This window comes from Copadichromis virginalis, linkage group LG23 (assembly GCF_057382275.1).
Source record: "Copadichromis virginalis isolate Kocher_CV1m ecotype Utaka linkage group LG23, C_Virginalis_male_GT1.1, whole genome shotgun sequence".
Classification (NCBI taxonomy): Eukaryota; Metazoa; Chordata; class Actinopteri; order Cichliformes; family Cichlidae; genus Copadichromis; species Copadichromis virginalis.
In genome coordinates, this window is record NC_140639.1 from 1,884,143 (window position 1) to 1,906,225 (window position 22,083).

Sequence of the window (22,083 nt, forward strand, 5' to 3'; positions counted from 1 at the left end):
GAGAGCAGCATATGTTCATCGGGATATCCCTTCAGCTTTAGTAATTAACACTCTACCTTTCAAAGACAAGTCCCTTGTTCCAAGATGGCGCCGCCGCGTATGGATGCCCCGGTGCTTCAGTGCGTTACTTCTGTTTTGTTTTTGTGCATAACTTCTGTGTCTGGGCACTCCTCTGGATATTCTTACACTAGAGAAGAGCTTCTTAACTACAGGACTACAACACCTGTGGATTTACTTCCAATATTTGTCGCATCTGCGGCAGATTTACTGCAGACTCTGATCAGGAAAGTGAGACGCCGAAAGCGAGGAAAGCGAGCCGGCGCACTCGTGCGTCTGAGGAGACGCGGACTGCGAACTGCTCTTCCTGGGATCTTCCTTTCCAACGTACGCTCACTCAGGAATGAGATGGACGAGCTGGCCCTGATGAGAAGCATGAACAGAGACGTTGCCTCCTCCTGTGTCTTGTGTTTTACGGAGTCGTGGCTCTGTGAGGACATCCCGGACAGCGCGCTCAAGCTGGAGGGCTTTCATCTGCTGCGCGCGGACCGGCAGGCCTCTCTCTCTGGTAAGACCACAGGTGGACGTGTCTGCTTCTACATTAATAGTGGCTGGTGCACAGATGTAACAGTGATTGCTCAGCACTGCTCTTCCTCTCTGGAATACCTTTTTATTCACTGCAAACCGTTTTATTCTCCGCGGGAGTTTGCTTCATTCATCTTGGCCGCTGTTTACATCCCGCCAGATGCGGATGCGCAGGCAGCTCAGTGCGCACTCGCGGAGCAGATACTGCACATGGAGCGGACATTCCCGGACTCTCTCATCATTGCTCTTGGGGACTTTTACAACACCCCCCTCCTCACCCCACACAAAAGAGGATTTCACACCACCTCCTCCCACCACAACCCTTCATATTCATGAAGCAGATGCGAGGAAGCAGTTTAAGAGTCTGAATGCTCGGAAAGCTCCCGGCCCAGACGGTGTGTCTCGTCTACTGGACGCAGCCGGAGGGTTCACTTGGTTGTTTGCTCTCAATAGAAGCTGAGCGCGTCTCCGTGTCTGTGCTGGTAAACGATACTGAGTCCCAGTGCTCAGTAAACTGTACACCTGACCGTTATTCTCCCACTGAATCCGGTGTGTCCACGGTCCAACACGTGCTCAACACGATGGTGCTGACCGGTGCCCAAACACACCAGAACACCAAATAAGTAAAATAACACAAACACGAACTTCTCCATGGCTCGTCGGGATGGCAACTGCTCCAAAAGTGACACATGAAATAGGCTGACATTTGAGTTTGACACGGGAGGTGAGGGGGTGTTTTGAATATGCTTGACTCCGTCACGAGGTTGCGCACAGCATCACCGGCAAGGGGGCTTGGTTTGAGAGGTTTTTGGCATCTGTGATGTGATTTACAACCATCCACCCATGTACAGCAAGAAGCCGCACTCACAACCGTGGGCATCAGCAAGTTGGTGAAATTTAAACAAAACAAAACAGCATTCCATCTGAAACTCTCTTATTGTACCCAAAATACAAATTTTAGTGATTACATGTGGCTTCATTAATTATGTTCAAACGGATGAATACATAACGCAAGTAATAACTTTATGATCAGTCAGTGAATGAAGGAGCTCAAGAGTGCAAATATAGTTGCAATAAAGTGACAAATATGCCCTTTTATGTCAAACAAAGACCGAAATAAGTGGCATCAGTGTGAGGATGAGAATGAGCGATCCAACCTCACACTGCAGATATCAGGGCAAAGCACAGTGGGGGGGTTGCAGTCTTCTTGGCTGGACCTTCTTCTGCAGTGTGTGATCTTCTAGGAGAGTCTTCATGCAGCATGCCTGCCAGTGTGGTCCACACTGCTTCTCTGTCAGTCTTGGGCACACTGCGTAGGTCTTTAAAACGTGGGTCCAGTGCAGTTGCGATCTGGAGCCATGCATAGTTGGTATGTTCCTGGCGGGAAGCAAGGTCTTCCTTAAACTTCTCTTTAAACCTCACCACATATGCAGGGTCCTCATCAGTTACTTCCATGACACGGCGCAGGTGGCAGAAGGCTGGTAGAACTACAGAGCAGGAGACGTAGGCCTCTCCTCCCAGCAGTTCAGTCACATATCTGCAGTGGAATACACACACACACACACACACACACACACACACACACACACACACACACACACACACAGAGAGAGAGAGAGAGATAAGACAGCAAATTTAAAAAAGCTTTTTAATACTAGGTAATATTAATAAAATATTTGATTTCATTTATTTTTTAAATAAGACATTTTCATAATAACAAAACTGATTTAAGATGTATGTTTGATACATTTAATCTAAACCTACAATTATGGTCACAATGACAGGCTCACCTGCAGGGCTCTAGAAGTGTCTCCAGTCTCTGGAGTTTGTCCCACTCTGGAGGCGTCAGGAGGACAAGTTTATGCTTTTGTTTATCCAGAGTCGCGGTTACTGCAGTTTGGTTGCGGATCAAGCGCTTCACCATCTCCAGCGTGGAGTTCCAGCGCGTAGGCACGTCCTGGGCCAACGGCTCCTGCTTGCGCCCCAGTGACACCTGCTCTGCGTTCAGCTCTGCTGTGTTTGCTGGGCTGTGCTTAAAATGGCCAACAATTTTGCGGCATTTGGCCAGCGCAGTGACAAAGCCACTGTCTGCGAGACTCACTGTGATGCATCTCTGTAGAATGTGCGCGGTACACGGCATGTGATTGAATGGCATGATGCGAGCCGCGGCGATCATATTGCGCGCACTGTCCGTGCCTACTGTTGTCACCTTCTCCTCAATTCTCCACCTGCGAGCAACAGTCTGGAACTGCTCTGCACAAGCCTCCGCAAAGTGCCGCTCTTCCGTTTTCATTATAGTCAGCGCAAAGGATGTCAGACCCCAGGCTTCAGTGATTAAATGCGCAGTAACTCCCAGGTAATTGTCATTACTCAATGATGTCCAGTGGTCTCCTGTCAGAGCCACGCATTCTGTGTGAACTAAAGCCTCTTCTTTTTTCTTTTTCTCCGTTTCATACAGTTCGTGGATTCGAATTGTTATTGTGCTTCTCGCTGGGGGCTTGTAGGACGCGTCCTGAGATGCAACCTTTAAAACATCCGCAAAGCCCTTGTCCTCCACAATGCTTAGCGGTCTGCAGTCCTTTGCTATCCATTTGGCTATATTGTCGGTCAGTTTGTCCAAAGAAGACTTACCGAGTGGCCTGCGTTCACTAAGAGTGGTCTGACGCAGGCCGGGTGAAGCTGCTGCCCCGACAAACGCGTGTTTGGCATTAAGGTGGTATTTTAAGGTCGAATTTGAACGGTGAAATTGAAACTCTTTACTACAGTGAGTGCAAATTACAACGCGTTTGTTTATTGTCCCATCTATGTTCTTCTTGTATTTAAATTCCCCATCCAGAAGGCCATCCGCTTCCTGCTTCTCCATTTTCAGTGGCGCGGTAAACAAATCAAGTGGAATTATGGGAGCGACTTATCTGCGTGTTGCGCTAAATAGTTAAATATTCTAACGTAATTAATTCCAAAATTTAATTATCGCAATTAACGCGTTAATTTCGACAGCTATAAATATAATATAATATAATATAATATAATATATCATGTTGCTATTTAATGTTTTTTGTTCGTGTTGCAGCTGCTCTGTGAGCCAAGCTTTCGTTGTCTAAATTCAATGGCAATATATCTCTGCACCACACGATGGCGATAGATTCTCACAGACAGTCTGTGCTCTGCTTCCGCCACCAGTCATCTTTAAATCTTTTTTTTAATTCAATGAAACCTTTATTTAACTGTCCATCTCGCGGCATTACTTAAAAAAAAAATCATATTTAAATACAAAGAAGATTAAATACATGAACGACAGTAAATTGATAAAATAAGAGCAAATAAATATATTTACAAATGATAGCAACATCAATGGAATAAAAGCATGAACAGCAGCAGAAGGAGAAAGAGGCCTGTATCTACATTATTACTCTGGCAGCTCTCAGTCTCCATACAGACAGGACACGTTGCAGCGTAATTGCAGACAGGTGCGTGGGCCTGAGCTCCGCCCAGGCAGAATGACGAGTGGAAGAAAGCAGCAACACAATAAACATATGTAGCCTTGCGGAGCCGGCCGGGCAGACACCGAGACAGAGTGCAACGATTTTATACGTGACAACACACACAAAAAAACACACACAACAAAAATCAGAATGTGTTTGTGATTTGGATTTTTATTTAAAGGTGAAACCTTTTTTCTTTTCTTGTTTTGCCAGATTAGACATTTTGATTCATTTCATTTAGTTTTTTTGTTTTACTTTGATGCTATAATAGATGTTTTTAAAATGTAGTCATATTTAATACTATATTGCAGGGGTGCCCAATCCCGGTCCTCGAGAGCTACCGTCCTGCAGCTTTTAGATGCATCCCTACTCCAACACAGCTGAATCAAATGGTTTGATTACCTCTTCAGCATGCCATCGTGTTTGGCAAAGGCCTGATAACAAGCCATTCATTTGATTCAGCTGTGTTGGAGTAGGGATGCATCTAAAAGCTGCAGGATAGTAGCTCTCGAGGACTGGGATTGGGCAGCCCTGCTATATTGCATCATGGCAAAACAACAGTCTCCTCAAGCTGCTTTATACTGTAAGGTAAAAACACTACAGTAAAAGCCAGAAAACCCCAACAATCCAATGATCCCCTTTGAGCAAGCACTGGGCGACAGTGGGGAGGAAAAACTCCCTTTAGGAAGAAACCTCCGGCAGAACCAGGCTCAAGAAGGGGCGGCCATCTGCTGCGACCGGTTGGGGGTGGGTGGGCAATCTCAGTCCACGAGGGCCGGTGTCCCTGCAGGTTTTAGATGTGTCCTCGAACCAACACAGCTGATTTAAACGGCTAAATTAGCTCCTCAACATGTCCTGAAGTTCTCCAGAGGCCTGGTAACGAACTAATCATGTGATTCAGGTGTGTTGAGCCAAGGTGAGATCTAAAACCTGCAGGGACACCGGCCCTCGTGGACTGAGAATGCCCACCCATGATATAGGGAGACAAGATGAAGTATACTTCTAATGGCCTATTTTAGCAGTTAATTTTTAACAATCAACTGGTGGTAATCCATCATCAGAATTGAGGAAAGGTGGTGTTGATGGAGACTCTACAGGAGGATTCACTGGGGAAGCCATACCTGCACTTCTGCCAGGGTGTCTTGGACGTACCTGAATAAATGTAGTTTTCCCTGGAAGTGGACGAGGATTAATCTGAGACGGAGTCTCCTCAGAACATCTCCCCATCATGCTTCTATGGTCCAACGATGCCAGCTTTTGTCCTTTCTGTTTTTCTAATTTAAGCTGGAGTTGAGCGTCTTTCACTCTAGATTTTAGATGACCTATCTCTTTTTCTTCATTGGCAGCCTTTTGGATAATCTGGTTCACTGGTCCAATGAGCTCCTCTCTTTGTCGGAATAAAGCGTACTCGGAAGACTTTACCATGTCATTGTACTGCTTTTTAAATGATTCCAGCTCCCGTGTTTTAGCTAGTAAAGCTGCATCTAGATTCTTGCATCTGATACGTAGACAGTTCAGCTGTTTTTCAAGAAACTCCGTTGTTCCAACAAAGGGGGTGCCTTCCACTCCGTCTACGTATTTCTTTTTCAAGTAGTGGAACATATCCCTAAATTCCACCTTTTCTTTTCCTCTCAAGTGACCTTCATGTGGAAATGCCTTTTCAAAGGACAAAACGCACTGGCACAATTCCTCTTGGAAGTAGCGCTCTTTCTTCTCCAGCCAATTCACTTTGGATATAAATCTTTCCCGTTGCTTTTTTGTGGAGCGCAGTTTCTCTTCCAGCGCCACCTTTTCAGCCAGTGCCTGATTGTGTGCCGCTTTTACTTTGTGCCGGTCCACTGCTGTCTTTCTGTGGTTTTCCTGCTCTGTGCTTAGGGCCTTTTTGACGTCTTCAATTTTCTTTTTCAAAGAATCAACTTCGTCTTCAAGCATAGCCTTCATTTTCTTTTCCAAGGCCAGAGCTCTAATATTACTCTGGCATTTCTGCTTGATCGCCATATTCTGGGCCTTTTGGTCGTCTATCACTTTGCCCATTTGACCTTTCTCCTCTGTTAATTCTTTCATGTTTTTAACCATAAATTCATTTTCGTCTTGTAACTGTGTATTATGCCACAAAACACCGTCAATCCAACACTGCGAGGATTGACGTTCTTCCTCGCGTTCCTTAACCGCATTGACGGTCACACCTCTACTATTTTTTACTGCCGTCTGCAGCTTTTCTATTTTGGAGTCATACATGTTGATCACCTCTTCTAACTTCCTGTCTGCAGCATTTGCTTTGTTTTCCAGTTTTTTAGTATTTTCCTGGTAAAACTGCTGCATCTTATTTTTTTCCTCTTTGTGGCGTTTCAATAATAATTCAACAACTTGGCTGTTGTGAAATTGCTGACGTGCCACCTTTTCTTTCTCTGTTTCCAGCAGTCCTTGCAGGACTTGGACTTCGTCCTCGTGTTTTTCTTTAAGCTCAGCCAGAGTTTTCTCCGTCTCTGCGCGGAACTTTACCAGAGCTTCGTGGTCATCTTTTATCGAGTCCAACCTGTCTGCGATGTTTGTCCTGTCATCCAAGACCGAACCCAGCAGCTTATTATTCTGCAAAAGTTCATTGTTTTCTTTTGTTAGATCCTCGATCCGTTTCTTATTGACTGTATGCAGGTTTTTGAAGTAGTCAAGCTCAGTTTTGAGCTTTTCAACCTCGTCGATCATTGGCTGCAGTCTTTGCTCGAACTGTCTGGCATATGTTTCTTTTTCTTTTTCACTTTTTTTAACCATTGTTTTCGAGAAATTAACATTTCTGTCTTTGTTAGCTTTCGAACTCATTTCTGCTTTTTTATGTGCTGTATCACTCCAACAAAACGATAGCTTAATGAATTCCCTTTGACAGCTGTCCTCTATTTATAGACTTGAACATCAAAGGATGAAAGGACTGTCACTATGACATCACCACGTTCTGTGACGTAACAGGGCTTTGGAGCGTGATGTCACGGGGGTGGGCGTGGAAAGGATTTTGGGGGTCTAAACAAAGCGTGTCTTTTTTTTTAAAACTTTATTTAACAAACAATGAGTATACAACATACGAACAGATGAAGTATACAACAGAACATGAACACAAAAAGCCAAGGGTGAAAGAAAAAGGTAACAATTATAAGAATACACGCAAAAATTCACATACATATATTGTTGTGAGAGCCTTTTTGTTGGTGCAGTCTGATATTGATTGTATGTGCATGTGCACATCCTTAAAATAATGACAGAAATATGGTGTTTTGTTAGTAAACTTACATTTATGGATAAAAAATTTAGCTAAAAGTATTAAGAAATTTATCATAAAAAACATTTCTCATACTTCTTGGGGAACTTAAAGAAACAGAATAAAACATTTTCCCATCGTAAAGAAAACTCCCTTAAAATATGGACAATAACAAAGCTGCTAAATTCCTTCCAGAATCTCTGTGTAAAAGAACAGTACCAAAAAAGATGTGTCACCGTTTCTGGATGATCCCCACAGAAAGTACAATTAGTATTTATGTCCCTTTTAAATTTGACCATGTAGTGACTGGCTGGATAACATGTATGTCGAATTTTAAAAGAGACTTCTTTCACCTTATTTACAATCAAATATTTATGGGGGACCATCCAGACTGTCTTCCGCTTGATATCTGGAACACTGATTGGAAAATTATATAGTGCAATAAAGTCGTTGTAAGTAAGTAGTTGTCCCTCTTTACTAACCAGCTGAGCCACCAATAGGATCCCATTTTGGAGCCAAGTTTCCAGGAAAAGTGATTTATTTTTCTATAAAATATCTCTGTTGTTCCAGATAAGGTATTTGTGAGGTGAGAAGTTGTGTTTATAAATGAGGGTCCACGCTAAGAGGACCTGCTTATGGAAGGATGAAAGCTTTACAGGGACTTTCTCAACATTGTAATTACAATTTCAAATAAAAGTAAAGCCACCAAAACGAGAGAAAATGTGGTATGGTATAAAGTTCCAGATAGAGGTAGGGTTTTAAGAAAATGTTTGGCCCAATTAATTTTGAAAGTGTTATTTAAAGTAGAAAAGTCTAAGACGTTAAGCCCACCTGATTCGTACTTATTCATCACAACAGTTTTTCTAATATAGTGCGTACGGTTTTTCCATATAAAATTAAAGAGCATACGGTCAATATCTTTACTACTTTTCTTATCCAGATGTAAGGAGAGAGCAGCATATGTTCATCGGGATATCCCTTCAGCTTTAGTAATTAACACTCTACCTTTCAAAGACAAGTCCCTTGTTCCAAGATGGCGCCGCCGCGTATGGATGCCCCGGTGCTTCAGTGCGTTACTTCTGTTTTGTTTTTGTGCATAACTTCTGTGTCTGGGCACTCCTCTGGATATTCTTACACTAGAGAAGAGCTTCTTAACTACAGGACTACAACACCTGTGGATTTACTTCCAATATTTGTCGCATCTGCGGCAGATTTACTGCAGACTCTGATCAGGAAAGTGAGACGCCGAAAGCGAGGAAAGCGAGCCGGCGCACTCGTGCGTCTGAGGAGACGCGGACTGCGAACTGCTCTTCCTGGGATCTTCCTTTCCAACGTACGCCACTCAGGAATGAGATGGACGAGCTGGCCCTGATGAGAAGCATGAACAGAGACGTTGCCTCCTCCTGTGTCTTGTGTTTTACGGAGTCGTGGCTCTGTGAGGACATCCCGGACAGCGCGCTCAAGCTGGAGGGCTTTCATCTGCTGCGCGCGGACCGGCAGGCCTCTCTCTCTGGTAAGACCACAGGTGGACGTGTCTGCTTCTACATTAATAGTGGCTGGTGCACAGATGTAACAGTGATTGCTCAGCACTGCTCTTCCTCTCTGGAATACCTTTTTATTCACTGCAAACCGTTTTATTCTCCGCGGGAGTTTGCTTCATTCATCTTGGCCGCTGTTTACATCCCGCCAGATGCGGATGCGCAGGCAGCTCAGTGCGCACTCGCGGAGCAGATACTGCACATGGAGCGGACATTCCCGGACTCTCTCATCATTGCTCTTGGGGACTTTTACAACACCCCCCTCCTCACCCCACACAAAAGAGGATTTCACACCACCTCCTCCCACCACAACCCTTCATATTCATGAAGCAGATGCGAGGAAGCAGTTTAAGAGTCTGAATGCTCGGAAAGCTCCCGGCCCAGACGGTGTGTCTCGTCTACTGGACGCAGCCGGAGGGTTCACTTGGTTGTTTGCTCTCAATAGAAGCTGAGCGCGTCTCCGTGTCTGTGCTGGTAAACGATACTGAGTCCCAGTGCTCAGTAAACTGTACACCTGACCGTTATTCTCCCACTGAATCCGGTGTGTCCACGGTCCAACACGTGCTCAACACGATGGTGCTGACCGGTGCCCAAACACACCAGAACACCAAATAAGTAAAATAACACAAACACGAACTTCTCCATGGCTCGTCGGGATGGCAACTGCTCCAAAAGTGACACATGAAATAGGCTGACATTTGAGTTTGACACGGGAGGTGAGGGGGTGTTTTGAATATGCTTGACTCCGTCACGAGGTTGCGCACAGCATCACCGGCAAGGGGGCTTGGTTTGAGAGGTTTTTGGCATCTGTGATGTGATTTACAACCATCCACCCATGTACAGCAAGAAGCCGCACTCACAACCGTGGGCATCAGCAAGTTGGTGAAATTTAAACAAAACAAAACAGCATTCCATCTGAAACTCTCTTATTGTACCCAAAATACAAATTTTAGTGATTACATGTGGCTTCATTAATTATGTTCAAACGGATGAATACATAACGCAAGTAATAACTTTATGATCAGTCAGTGAATGAAGGAGCTCAAGAGTGCAAATATAGTTGCAATAAAGTGACAAATATGCCCTTTTATGTCAAACAAAGACCGAAATAAGTGGCATCAGTGTGAGGATGAGAATGAGCGATCCAACCTCACACTGCAGATATCAGGGCAAAGCACAGTGGGGGGGGGGTTGCAGTCTTCTTGGCTGGACCTTCTTCTGCAGTGTGTGATCTTCTAGGAGAGTCTTCATGCAGCATGCCTGCCAGTGTGGTCCACACTGCTTCTCTGTCAGTCTTGGGCACACTGCGTAGGTCTTTAAAACGTGGGTCCAGTGCAGTTGCGATCTGGAGCCATGCATAGTTGGTATGTTCCTGGCGGGAAGCAAGGTCTTCCTTAAACTTCTCTTTAAACCTCACCACATATGCAGGGTCCTCATCAGTTACTTCCATGACACGGCGCAGGTGGCAGAAGGCTGGTAGAACTACAGAGCAGGAGACGTAGGCCTCTCCTCCCAGCAGTTCAGTCACATATCTGCAGTGGAATACACACACACACACACACACACACACACACACACACACACACACACACACACACACACACACACACACACAGAGAGAGAGAGAGAGATAAGACAGCAAATTTAAAAAAGCTTTTTAATACTAGGTAATATTAATAAAATATTTGATTTCATTTATTTTTTAAATAAGACATTTTCATAATAACAAAACTGATTTAAGATGTATGTTTGATACATTTAATCTAAACCTACAATTATGGTCACAATGACAGGCTCACCTGCAGGGCTCTAGAAGTGTCTCCAGTCTCTGGAGTTTGTCCCACTCTGGAGGCGTCAGGAGGACAAGTTTATGCTTTTGTTTATCCAGAGTCGCGGTTACTGCAGTTTGGTTGCGGATCAAGCGCTTCACCATCTCCAGCGTGGAGTTCCAGCGCGTAGGCACGTCCTGGGCCAACGGCTCCTGCTTGCGCCCCAGTGACACCTGCTCTGCGTTCAGCTCTGCTGTGTTTGCTGGGCTGTGCTTAAAATGGCCAACAATTTTGCGGCATTTGGCCAGCGCAGTGACAAAGCCACTGTCTGCGAGACTCACTGTGATGCATCTCTGTAGAATGTGCGCGGTACACGGCATGTGATTGAATGGCATGATGCGAGCCGCGGCGATCATATTGCGCGCACTGTCCGTGCCTACTGTTGTCACCTTCTCCTCAATTCTCCACCTGCGAGCAACAGTCTGGAACTGCTCTGCACAAGCCTCCGCAAAGTGCCGCTCTTCCGTTTTCATTATAGTCAGCGCAAAGGATGTCAGACCCCAGGCTTCAGTGATTAAATGCGCAGTAACTCCCAGGTAATTGTCATTACTCAATGATGTCCAGTGGTCTCCTGTCAGAGCCACGCATTCTGTGTGAACTAAAGCCTCTTCTTTTTTCTTTTTCTCCGTTTCATACAGTTCGTGGATTCGAATTGTTATTGTGCTTCTCGCTGGGGGCTTGTAGGACGCGTCCTGAGATGCAACCTTTAAAACATCCGCAAAGCCCTTGTCCTCCACAATGCTTAGCGGTCTGCAGTCCTTTGCTATCCATTTGGCTATATTGTCGGTCAGTTTGTCCAAAGAAGACTTACCGAGTGGCCTGCGTTCACTAAGAGTGGTCTGACGCAGGCCGGGTGAAGCTGCTGCCCCGACAAACGCTCTGGTTGTGGCGCTGTCACTTGGTGTTCGCTCGCTCTGTGGTAGAGTATCACTTCCTGTTCCTGCTCAAACACAGTGGTGTTTCTGAGTAGCTTATTTGCTTAGCGATTTAATTAACAACTTTTAAATACATTCTTCTTTCATAGTATAATCTTCACGTGCTTCCTCCGAAGCACACTTTCTGTGTACTCACTACCTAATTTATAGCCAAAGTATTCACTCACTGTCTCTGTACTGTCTCGCTAGCCTAGCTTAGCTCGTAGCCGACTCATTAGCACCATGGCTACTTCACCTGTCCCTCCTGCACTTTCTTGCTCATTGTGTCAGATGTTTAGTTACTCCTCGGCCTCCTTTAGCAGTAATGATATCTGTAACAAATGTAGCATATTTGCAGCTCTGGAGGCCAGGATTACTGAATTGGAGACTCGGCTTCGCACCCTTCATTCACCCGCAGCTAGCCAGGCCCCTGTAGCTGGTGCAGCCGAAAATAGCGTAGGCCCCGCTAGCTGTTCCCCGGCAGGTCCCAAGCAGCTGGGGAATCAGGGCGGCTGGGTGACGGTGAGGAGGAAGCATAGTCCTAAACAGAAGCCCCAGGTACACCACCAACCCGTTCATGTGTCTAACCGTTTTTCCCCACTCGGCGACACACCCGCCGGGGGTCAAACTCTGGTAATTGGCGATTCTGTTCTCAGACATGTGAAGCTAGAGACACCGGCAACCATAGTCAATTGTCTTCCAGGGGCCAGAGCAGGCGACATTGAAGGAAATTTAAAACTGCTGGCTAAGGGTAAACGTAAATTTAGTAAAATCATAATTCACGTCGGCAGTAATGACACCCGGTTACGCCAATCGGAGGTCACTAAAATCAATATTGAATCGGTGTGCAACTTTGCCAAAACAATGTCGGACTCTGTAGTTTTCTCTGGTCCCCTCCCCAATCAGACCAGGAGTGACATGTTTAGCCGCATGTTCTCCTTAAATTGCTGGCTGTCTGAGTGGTGTCCCAGAAACGATGTGGGCTTCATAGATAATTGGCAAACCTTCTGGAGGAAACCTGGTCTTGTTAGGAGAGACGGCATCCATCCCACTTTGGATGGAGCAGCTCTCATTTCTAGAAATATGGACAAATTTATTAAACCCCCCAAAATATGACTATCCAGAGTTGGGACCAGGAAGCAGAGTTGCAGTCTTACACGCTTCTCTGCAGCTTCTCTCCTCCTGCTACCCCCCCCAAAAACCCATCTCCATAGAGACTGTGTCAGCTTCCAAAAAGACAAAAAACAAACTAAAAACCAGCAACAAACAACTTAAACATAAACAATCACAAAGAAAGAACAATACAGTATCCACATCTGAACCAAAGAGTAAAACAGTGAAATGTGGATTATTAAATATTAGGTCTCTCTCCTCCAAGTCTCTGTTAGTACATGACTTAATAATTGATCAACAAATTGATTTACTCTGCCTTACAGAAACCTGGTTGCAGCAGGATGATTATGTTAGTTTAAATGAATCAACACCCCCGAGCCATTCTAACTACCAGAAATCTCGAAGCACAGGCCGAGGGGGCGGTGTGGCAGCAATTTTTCACACCAGCCTATTAATTAATGAAAGACCAAGACAGACTTTTAATTCATTTGAAAGCCTGATGCTTAACATTGTCCACCCCAGCTGTGAAACTCAGAAACCAGTCTTACTTGTTATCATCTATCGTCCACCTGGGCCTTACACAGAGTTTCTGTCTGATTTCTCAGACTTTATATCTAATTTAGTTCTGAGCTCAGATAAAATAATTATTGTGGGTGATTTTAACATCCATGTAGATGCTAAAAATGACAGCCTCAACATGGCATTTAATCTGTTATTAGACTCAATTGGTTTCTCTCAAAATGTAAAAGAACCCACCCACCACTTTAATCACACTCTAGATCTTGTTTTAACATATGGCATCGAACCTGAACATTTAACAGTGTTTCCTGAAAACCCTCTCCTGTCTGATCATTTCCTGATAACATTTACTTTTACAATAATTGATTACACAGCGGTGAAGAGTAGACTTTATCAAAGTAGATGTCTTTCTGAAAGCACTGTAACTAAGTTTAAGAATATAATCCACCCACTGTTATCATCTCCAATGCCCTGTACCAACACAGAGCAAAGCAGCTATCTGAACGCTACCCCAACAGAGGTCGATTATCTTGTTAATAATTTCACCTCCTCACTACGTACGACTCTGGATACTGTAGCTCCTGTGAAAACTAAGGCCTCAAATCAGAAGTACCTGACTCCGTGGTATAATTCTGAAACACGTACCCTAAAGCAGATGACTCGTAATCTGGAGAGGAAATGGCGTGTCACAAATCCAGAGGATCATCATTTAGCCTGGAGAAATAGTTTGCTGCTTTATAAGAAAGCCCTCCGCAAAGCCAGAACATCTTACTATTCATCACTGATTGAAGAAAATAAGAACAACCCTAGGTTTCTCTTCAGCTCTGTAGCCAGGCTGACAAAAAGTCAGAGCTCTTTTGAGCCAACCATCCCTTTAACGTTAACTAGTAATGACTTCATGAACTTCTTCACAAATAAAATTTTTATCATTAGAGAAAAAATTACCAATAATCATCCCACAGATGTAATATTATCTACAGCTACTCTTAGTACCATTGATATTAAGTTAGACTCTTTTTCTCCAATTGATCTTTCTGAGTTAACTTCAATAATTACTTCCTCCAAACCATCAACGTGTCTTTTAGACCCCATTCCTACAAAACTGCTCAAAGAAGTCCTGCCATTAATTAATTCTTCGATCTTAAATATGATCAACCTATCTCTAATAATCGGCTATGTACCACAGGCCTTCAAGCTGGCTGTAGTTAAACCTTTACTCAAAAAGCCATCTCTAGACCCAGCAGTCTTAGCTAATTATAGGCCAATCTCCAACCTTCCTTTCATATCAAAAATCCTTGAAAGAGTAGTTGTCAAACAGCTAACAGATCATCTGCAGAGGAATGGTTTATTTGAAGAGTTTCAGTCAGGTTTCAGAGCTCAGCACAGCACAGAAACAGCTTTAGTGAAGGTTACAAATGATCTTCTTATGGCCTCTGACAGTGGACTCATCTCTGTGCTTGTCCTGCTAGACCTCAGTGCAGCGTTCGATACTGTTGATCATAATATCCTATTAGAGCGATTAGAACATGCTGTAGGTATTACAAGTACTGCGCTGCAGTGGTTTGTATCATATCTATCTAATAGACTCCAATTCGTGCATGTAAATGGAGAGTCCTCTTCACACACTGAGGTTAATTATGGAGTTCCACAGGGTTCAGTGCTAGGACCAATTCTGTTTACATTATACATGCTTCCCTTAGGCAGTATCATTAGAAGACATAGCATACATTTTCACTGCTATGCAGATGACACCCAGCTCTATCTGTCCATGAAGCCAGATAACACACACCAATTAGTTAAACTGCAGGAATGTCTTAAAGACATAAAGACCTGGATGGCCGCTAACTTTCTGCTTCTTAATTCAGATAAAACTGAGGTTATTGTACTCGGCCCTGAAAATCTTAGAAATATGGTATCTAATCAGATTCTTACTCTGGATGGCATTACCTTGGCCTCCAGTAACGCGGTGAGGAACCTTGGAGTCATTTTTGACCAGGACATGTCCTTCAACGCACATATTAAACAAATATGTAAGACTGCTTTCTTCCATTTGCGCAACATCTCTAAAATTAGAAATATCCTGTCTCAGAGTGACGCTGAAAAACTAGTTCATGCATTTATTACTTCCAGGCTGGACTACTGTAATTCATTATTATCAGGATGTCCAAAAAACTCACTGAAAAGCCTTCAGCTAATCCAAAATGCTGCAGCAAGAGTCCTGACAGGGACTAGAAAGAGAGAGCATATTTCTCCTGTTTTGGCTTCCCTTCATTGGCTTCCTGTTAAATCCAGAATTGAATTCAAAATCCTGCTCCTCACATACAAGGTCTTAAATAATCAGGCCCCATCTTATCTTAATGACCTTGTAGTACCATATCACCCTATTAGAGCGCTCCGCTCTCGCTCTGCAGGCCTACTTGTTGTTCCTAGAGTATTTAAAAGTAGAATGGGAGGGAGAGCCTTCAGTTTTCAGGCCCCTCTTCTGTGGAACCAGCTTCCAGTTTGGATTCGGGAGACAGACACTATCTCTATTTTTAAGATTAGGCTTAAAACTTTCCTTTTTTCTAAAGCATATAGTTAGGGCTGGACCAGGTGACCCTGAATCCTCCCTTTGTTATGCTGCAATAGATGTAGGCTGCCGGGGGATTCCCATGATGCATTGAGTTTTTCCTTTCCAGTCACCTTTCTCACTCACTATGTATTAATAGACCTCTCTGCATTGAATCATATCTGTTATTAACCTCTGTCTCTCTTCCACAGCATGTCTTTATCCTGTCTTCCTTCTCTCACCCCAACCGGTCGCAGCAGATGGCCGCCCCTCCCTGAGCCTGGTTCTGCCGGAGGTTTCTTCCTGTTAAAAGGGAGTTTTTCCTTCCCACTGTCGCCAAAGTGCTTGCTCATAGGGGGTCATATGATTGTTGGGTTTTTCTCTGTATCTATGAAGCGCCTTGAGGCGACTTTTGTTGTGATTTGGCGCTATATAAATAAAATTGAATTGAATTGAATTGAATTGTTTGGCATTAAGGTGGTATTTTAAGGTCGAATTTGAACGGTGAAATTGAAACTCTTTACTACAGTGAGTGCAAATTACAACGCGTTTGTTTATTGTCCCATCTATGTTCTTCTTGTATTTAAATTCCCCATCCAGAAGGCCATCCGCTTCCTGCTTCTCCATTTTCAGTGGCGCGGTAAACAAATCAAGTGGAATTATGGGAGCGACTTATCTGCGTGTTGCGCTAAATAGTTAAATATTCTAACGTAATTAATTCCAAAATTTAATTATCGCAATTAACGCGTTAATTTCGACAGCTATAAATATAATATAATATAATATAATATAATATAATATATCATGTTGCTATTTAATGTTTTTTGTTCGTGTTGCAGCTGCTCTGTGAGCCAAGCTTTCGTTGTCTAAATTCAATGGCAATATATCTCTGCACCACACGATGGCGATAGATTCTCACAGACAGTCTGTGCTCTGCTTCCGCCACCAGTCATCTTTAAATCTTTTTTTTAATTCAATGAAACCTTTATTTAACTGTCCATCTCGCGGCATTACTTAAAAAAAAATCATATTTAAATACAAAGAAGATTAAATACATGAACGACAGTAAATTGATAAAATAAGAGCAAATAAATATATTTACAAATGATAGCAACATCAATGGAATAAAAGCATGAACAGCAGCAGAAGGAGAAAGAGGCCTGTATCTACATTATTACTCTGGCAGCTCTCAGTCTCCATACAGACAGGACACGTTGCAGCGTAATTGCAGACAGGTGCGTGGGCCTGAGCTCCGCCCAGGCAGAATGACGAGTGGAAGAAAGCAGCAACACAATAAACATATGTAGCCTTGCGGAGCCGGCCGGGCAGACACCGAGACAGAGTGCAACGATTTTATACGTGACAACACACACAAAAAAACACACACAACAAAAATCAGAATGTGTTTGTGATTTGGATTTTTATTTAAAGGTGAAACCTTTTTTCTTTTCTTGTTTTGCCAGATTAGACATTTTGATTCATTTCATTTAGTTTTTTTGTTTTACTTTGATGCTATAATAGATGTTTTTAAAATGTAGTCATATTTAATACTATATTGCAGGGGTGCCCAATCCCGGTCCTCGAGAGCTACCGTCCTGCAGCTTTTAGATGCATCCCTACTCCAACACAGCTGAATCAAATGGTTTGATTACCTCTTCAGCATGCCATCGTGTTTGGCAAAGGCCTGATAACAAGCCATTCATTTGATTCAGCTGTGTTGGAGTAGGGATGCATCTAAAAGCTGCAGGATAGTAGCTCTCGAGGACTGGGATTGGGCAGCCCTGCTATATTGCATCATGGCAAAACAACAGTCTCCTCAAGCTGCTTTATACTGTAAGGTAAAAACACTACAGTAAAAGCCAGAAAACCCCAACAATCCAATGATCCCCTTTGAGCAAGCACTGGGCGACAGTGGGGAGGAAAAACTCCCTTTAGGAAGAAACCTCCGGCAGAACCAGGCTCAAGAAGGGGCGGCCATCTGCTGCGACCGGTTGGGGGTGGGTGGGCAATCTCAGTCCACGAGGGCCGGTGTCCCTGCAGGTTTTAGATGTGTCCTCGAACCAACACAGCTGATTTAAACGGCTAAATTAGCTCCTCAACATGTCCTGAAGTTCTCCAGAGGCCTGGTAACGAACTAATCATGTGATTCAGGTGTGTTGAGCCAAGGTGAGATCTAAAACCTGCAGGGACACCGGCCCTCGTGGACTGAGAATGCCCACCCATGATATAGGGAGACAAGATGAAGTATACTTCTAATGGCCTATTTTAGCAGTTAATTTTTAACAATCAACTGGTGGTAATCCATCATCAGAATTGAGGAAAGGTGGTGTTGATGGAGACTCTACAGGAGGATTCACTGGGGAAGCCATACCTGCACTTCTGCCAGGGTGTCTTGGACGTACCTGAATAAATGTAGTTTTCCCTGGAAGTGGACGAGGATTAATCTGAGACGGAGTCTCCTCAGAACATCTCCCCATCATGCTTCTATGGTCCAACGATGCCAGCTTTTGTCCTTTCTGTTTTTCTAATTTAAGCTGGAGTTGAGCGTCTTTCACTCTAGATTTTAGATGACCTATCTCTTTTTCTTCATTGGCAGCCTTTTGGATAATCTGGTTCACTGGTCCAATGAGCTCCTCTCTTTGTCGGAATAAAGCGTACTCGGAAGACTTTACCATGTCATTGTACTGCTTTTTAAATGATTCCAGCTCCCGTGTTTTAGCTAGTAAAGCTGCATCTAGATTCTTGCATCTGATACGTAGACAGTTCAGCTGTTTTTCAAGAAACTCCGTTGTTCCAACAAAGGGGGTGCCTTCCACTCCGTCTACGTATTTCTTTTTCAAGTAGTGGAACATATCCCTAAATTCCACCTTTTCTTTTCCTCTCAAGTGACCTTCATGTGGAAATGCCTTTTCAAAGGACAAAACGCACTGGCACAATTCCTCTTGGAAGTAGCGCTCTTTCTTCTCCAGCCAATTCACTTTGGATATAAATCTTTCCCGTTGCTTTTTTGTGGAGCGCAGTTTCTCTTCCAGCGCCACCTTTTCAGCCAGTGCCTGATTGTGTGCCGCTTTTACTTTGTGCCGGTCCACTGCTGTCTTTCTGTGGTTTTCCTGCTCTGTGCTTAGGGCCTTTTTGACGTCTTCAATTTTCTTTTTCAAAGAATCAACTTCGTCTTCAAGCATAGCCTTCATTTTCTTTTCCAAGGCCAGAGCTCTAATATTACTCTGGCATTTCTGCTTGATCGCCATATTCTGGGCCTTTTGGTCGTCTATCACTTTGCCCATTTGACCTTTCTCCTCTGTTAATTCTTTCATGTTTTTAACCATAAATTCATTTTCGTCTTGTAACTGTGTATTATGCCACAAAACACCGTCAATCCAACACTGCGAGGATTGACGTTCTTCCTCGCGTTCCTTAACCGCATTGACGGTCACACCTCTACTATTTTTTACTGCCGTCTGCAGCTTTTCTATTTTGGAGTCATACATGTTGATCACCTCTTCTAACTTCCTGTCTGCAGCATTTGCTTTGTTTTCCAGTTTTTTAGTATTTTCCTGGTAAAACTGCTGCATCTTATTTTTTTCCTCTTTGTGGCGTTTCAATAATAATTCAACAACTTGGCTGTTGTGAAATTGCTGACGTGCCACCTTTTCTTTCTCTGTTTCCAGCAGTCCTTGCAGGACTTGGACTTCGTCCTCGTGTTTTTCTTTAAGCTCAGCCAGAGTTTTCTCCGTCTCTGCGCGGAACTTTACCAGAGCTTCGTGGTCATCTTTTATCGAGTCCAACCTGTCTGCGATGTTTGTCCTGTCATCCAAGACCGAACCCAGCAGCTTATTATTCTGCAAAAGTTCATTGTTTTCTTTTGTTAGATCCTCGATCCGTTTCTTATTGACTGTATGCAGGTTTTTGAAGTAGTCAAGCTCAGTTTTGAGCTTTTCAACCTCGTCGATCATTGGCTGCAGTCTTTGCTCGAACTGTCTGGCATATGTTTCTTTTTCTTTTTCACTTTTTTTAACCATTGTTTTCGAGAAATTAACATTTCTGTCTTTGTTAGCTTTCGAACTCATTTCTGCTTTTTTATGTGCTGTATCACTCCAACAAAACGATAGCTTAATGAATTCCCTTTGACAGCTGTCCTCTATTTATAGACTTGAACATCAAAGGATGAAAGGACTGTCACTATGACATCACCACGTTCTGTGACGTAACAGGGCTTTGGAGCGTGATGTCACGGGGGTGGGCGTGGAAAGGATTTTGGGGGTCTAAACAAAGCGTGTCTTTTTTTTAAAACTTTATTTAACAAACAATGAGTATACAACATACGAACAGATGAAGTATACAACAGAACATGAACACAAAAAGCCAAGGGTGAAAGAAAAAGGTAACAATTATAAGAATACACGCAAAAATTCACATACATATATTGTTGTGAGAGCCTTTTTGTTGGTGCAGTCTGATATTGATTGTATGTGCATGTGCACATCCTTAAAATAATGACAGAAATATGGTGTTTTGTTAGTAAACTTACATTTATGGATAAAAAATTTAGCTAAAAGTATTAAGAAATTTATCATAAAAAACATTTCTCATACTTCTTGGGGAACTTAAAGAAACAGAATAAAACATTTTCCCATCGTAAAGAAAACTCCCTTAAAATATGGACAATAACAAAGCTGCTAAATTCCTTCCAGAATCTCTGTGTAAAAGAACAGTACCAAAAAAGATGTGTCACCGTTTCTGGATGATCCCCACAGAAAGTACAATTAGTATTTATGTCCCTTTTAAATTTGACCATGTAGTGACTGGCTGGATAACATGTATGTCGAATTTTAAAAGAGACTTCTTTCACCTTATTTACAATCAAATATTTATGGGGGACCATCCAGACTGTCTTCCGCTTGATATCTGGAACACTGATTGGAAAATTATATAGTGCAATAAAGTCGTTGTAAGTAAGTAGTTGTCCCTCTTTACTAACCAGCTGAGCCACCAATAGGATCCCATTTTGGAGCCAAGTTTCCAGGAAAAGTGATTTATTTTTCTATAAAATATCTCTGTTGTTCCAGATAAGGTATTTGTGAGGTGAGAAGTTGTGTTTATAAATGAGGGTCCACGCTAAGAGGACCTGCTTATGGAAGGATGAAAGCTTTACAGGGACTTTCTCAACATTGTAATTACAATTTCAAATAAAAGTAAAGCCACCAAAACGAGAGAAAATGTGGTATGGTATAAAGTTCCAGATAGAGGTAGGGTTTTAAGAAAATGTTTGGCCCAATTAATTTTGAAAGTGTTATTTAAAGTAGAAAAGTCTAAGACGTTAAGCCCACCTGATTCGTACTTATTCATCACAACAGTTTTTCTAATATAGTGCGTACGGTTTTTCCATATAAAATTAAAGAGCATACGGTCAATATCTTTACTACTTTTCTTATCCAGATGTAAGGAGAGAGCAGCATATGTTCATCGGGATATCCCTTCAGCTTTAGTAATTAACACTCTACCTTTCAAAGACAAGTCCCTTGTTCCAAGATGGCGCCGCCGCGTATGGATGCCCCGGTGCTTCAGTGCGTTACTTCTGTTTTGTTTTTGTGCATAACTTCTGTGTCTGGGCACTCCTCTGGATATTCTTACACTAGAGAAGAGCTTCTTAACTACAGGACTACAACACCTGTGGATTTACTTCCAATATTTGTCGCATCTGCGGCAGATTTACTGCAGACTCTGATCAGGAAAGTGAGACGCCGAAAGCGAGGAAAGCGAGCCGGCGCACTCGTGCGTCTGAGGAGACGCGGACTGCGAACTGCTCTTCCTGGGATCTTCCTTTCCAACGTACGCTCACTCAGGAATGAGATGGACGAGCTGGCCCTGATGAGAAGCATGAACAGAGACGTTGCCTCCTCCTGTGTCTTGTGTTTTACGGAGTCGTGGCTCTGTGAGGACATCCCGGACAGCGCGCTCAAGCTGGAGGGCTTTCATCTGCTGCGCGCGGACCGGCAGGCCTCTCTCTCTGGTAAGACCACAGGTGGACGTGTCTGCTTCTACATTAATAGTGGCTGGTGCACAGATGTAACAGTGATTGCTCAGCACTGCTCTTCCTCTCTGGAATACCTTTTTATTCACTGCAAACCGTTTTATTCTCCGCGGGAGTTTGCTTCATTCATCTTGGCCGCTGTTTACATCCCGCCAGATGCGGATGCGCAGGCAGCTCAGTGCGCACTCGCGGAGCAGATACTGCACATGGAGCGGACATTCCCGGACTCTCTCATCATTGCTCTTGGGGACTTTTACAACACCCCCCTCCTCACCCCACA

At 43.5% G+C, this 22,083-nt stretch overlaps 1 protein-coding gene across 1 annotated transcript; it reads right to left on the minus strand.

Moving 5' to 3' along the window:
• Window positions 1-1,719: 1,719 nt before the first annotated feature.
• On the minus strand, window positions 1,720-4,162 carry LOC146679913 (E3 SUMO-protein ligase ZBED1-like). Its single transcript, XM_085449095.1, has 2 exons — window positions 2,373-4,162; window positions 1,720-2,119 (listed from the first exon to the last, which is right to left on the minus strand). Exons 1-2 carry the CDS (start codon window positions 3,443-3,445, stop codon window positions 1,741-1,743), a joined length of 1,452 nt encoding a protein of 483 aa, XP_085305221.1. The 5' UTR covers window positions 3,446-4,162; the 3' UTR covers window positions 1,720-1,740.
• Between the last annotated feature and the right edge of the window lie 17,921 nt (window positions 4,163-22,083).

Bases quoted from the DNA above. Each gene is read 5' to 3' on its own strand.
- LOC146679913 (XM_085449095.1), bottom strand. From the start codon at position 3,445: ATGGAGAAGCAGGAAGCGGATGGCCTTCTGGATGGGGAATTTAAATAC. The intron at 2,120-2,372 runs GTGAGCCTGTCA...ATTCCACTGCAG, and splicing joins ACACTTCTAGAGCCCTGCAG to ATATGTGACTGAACTGCTGG.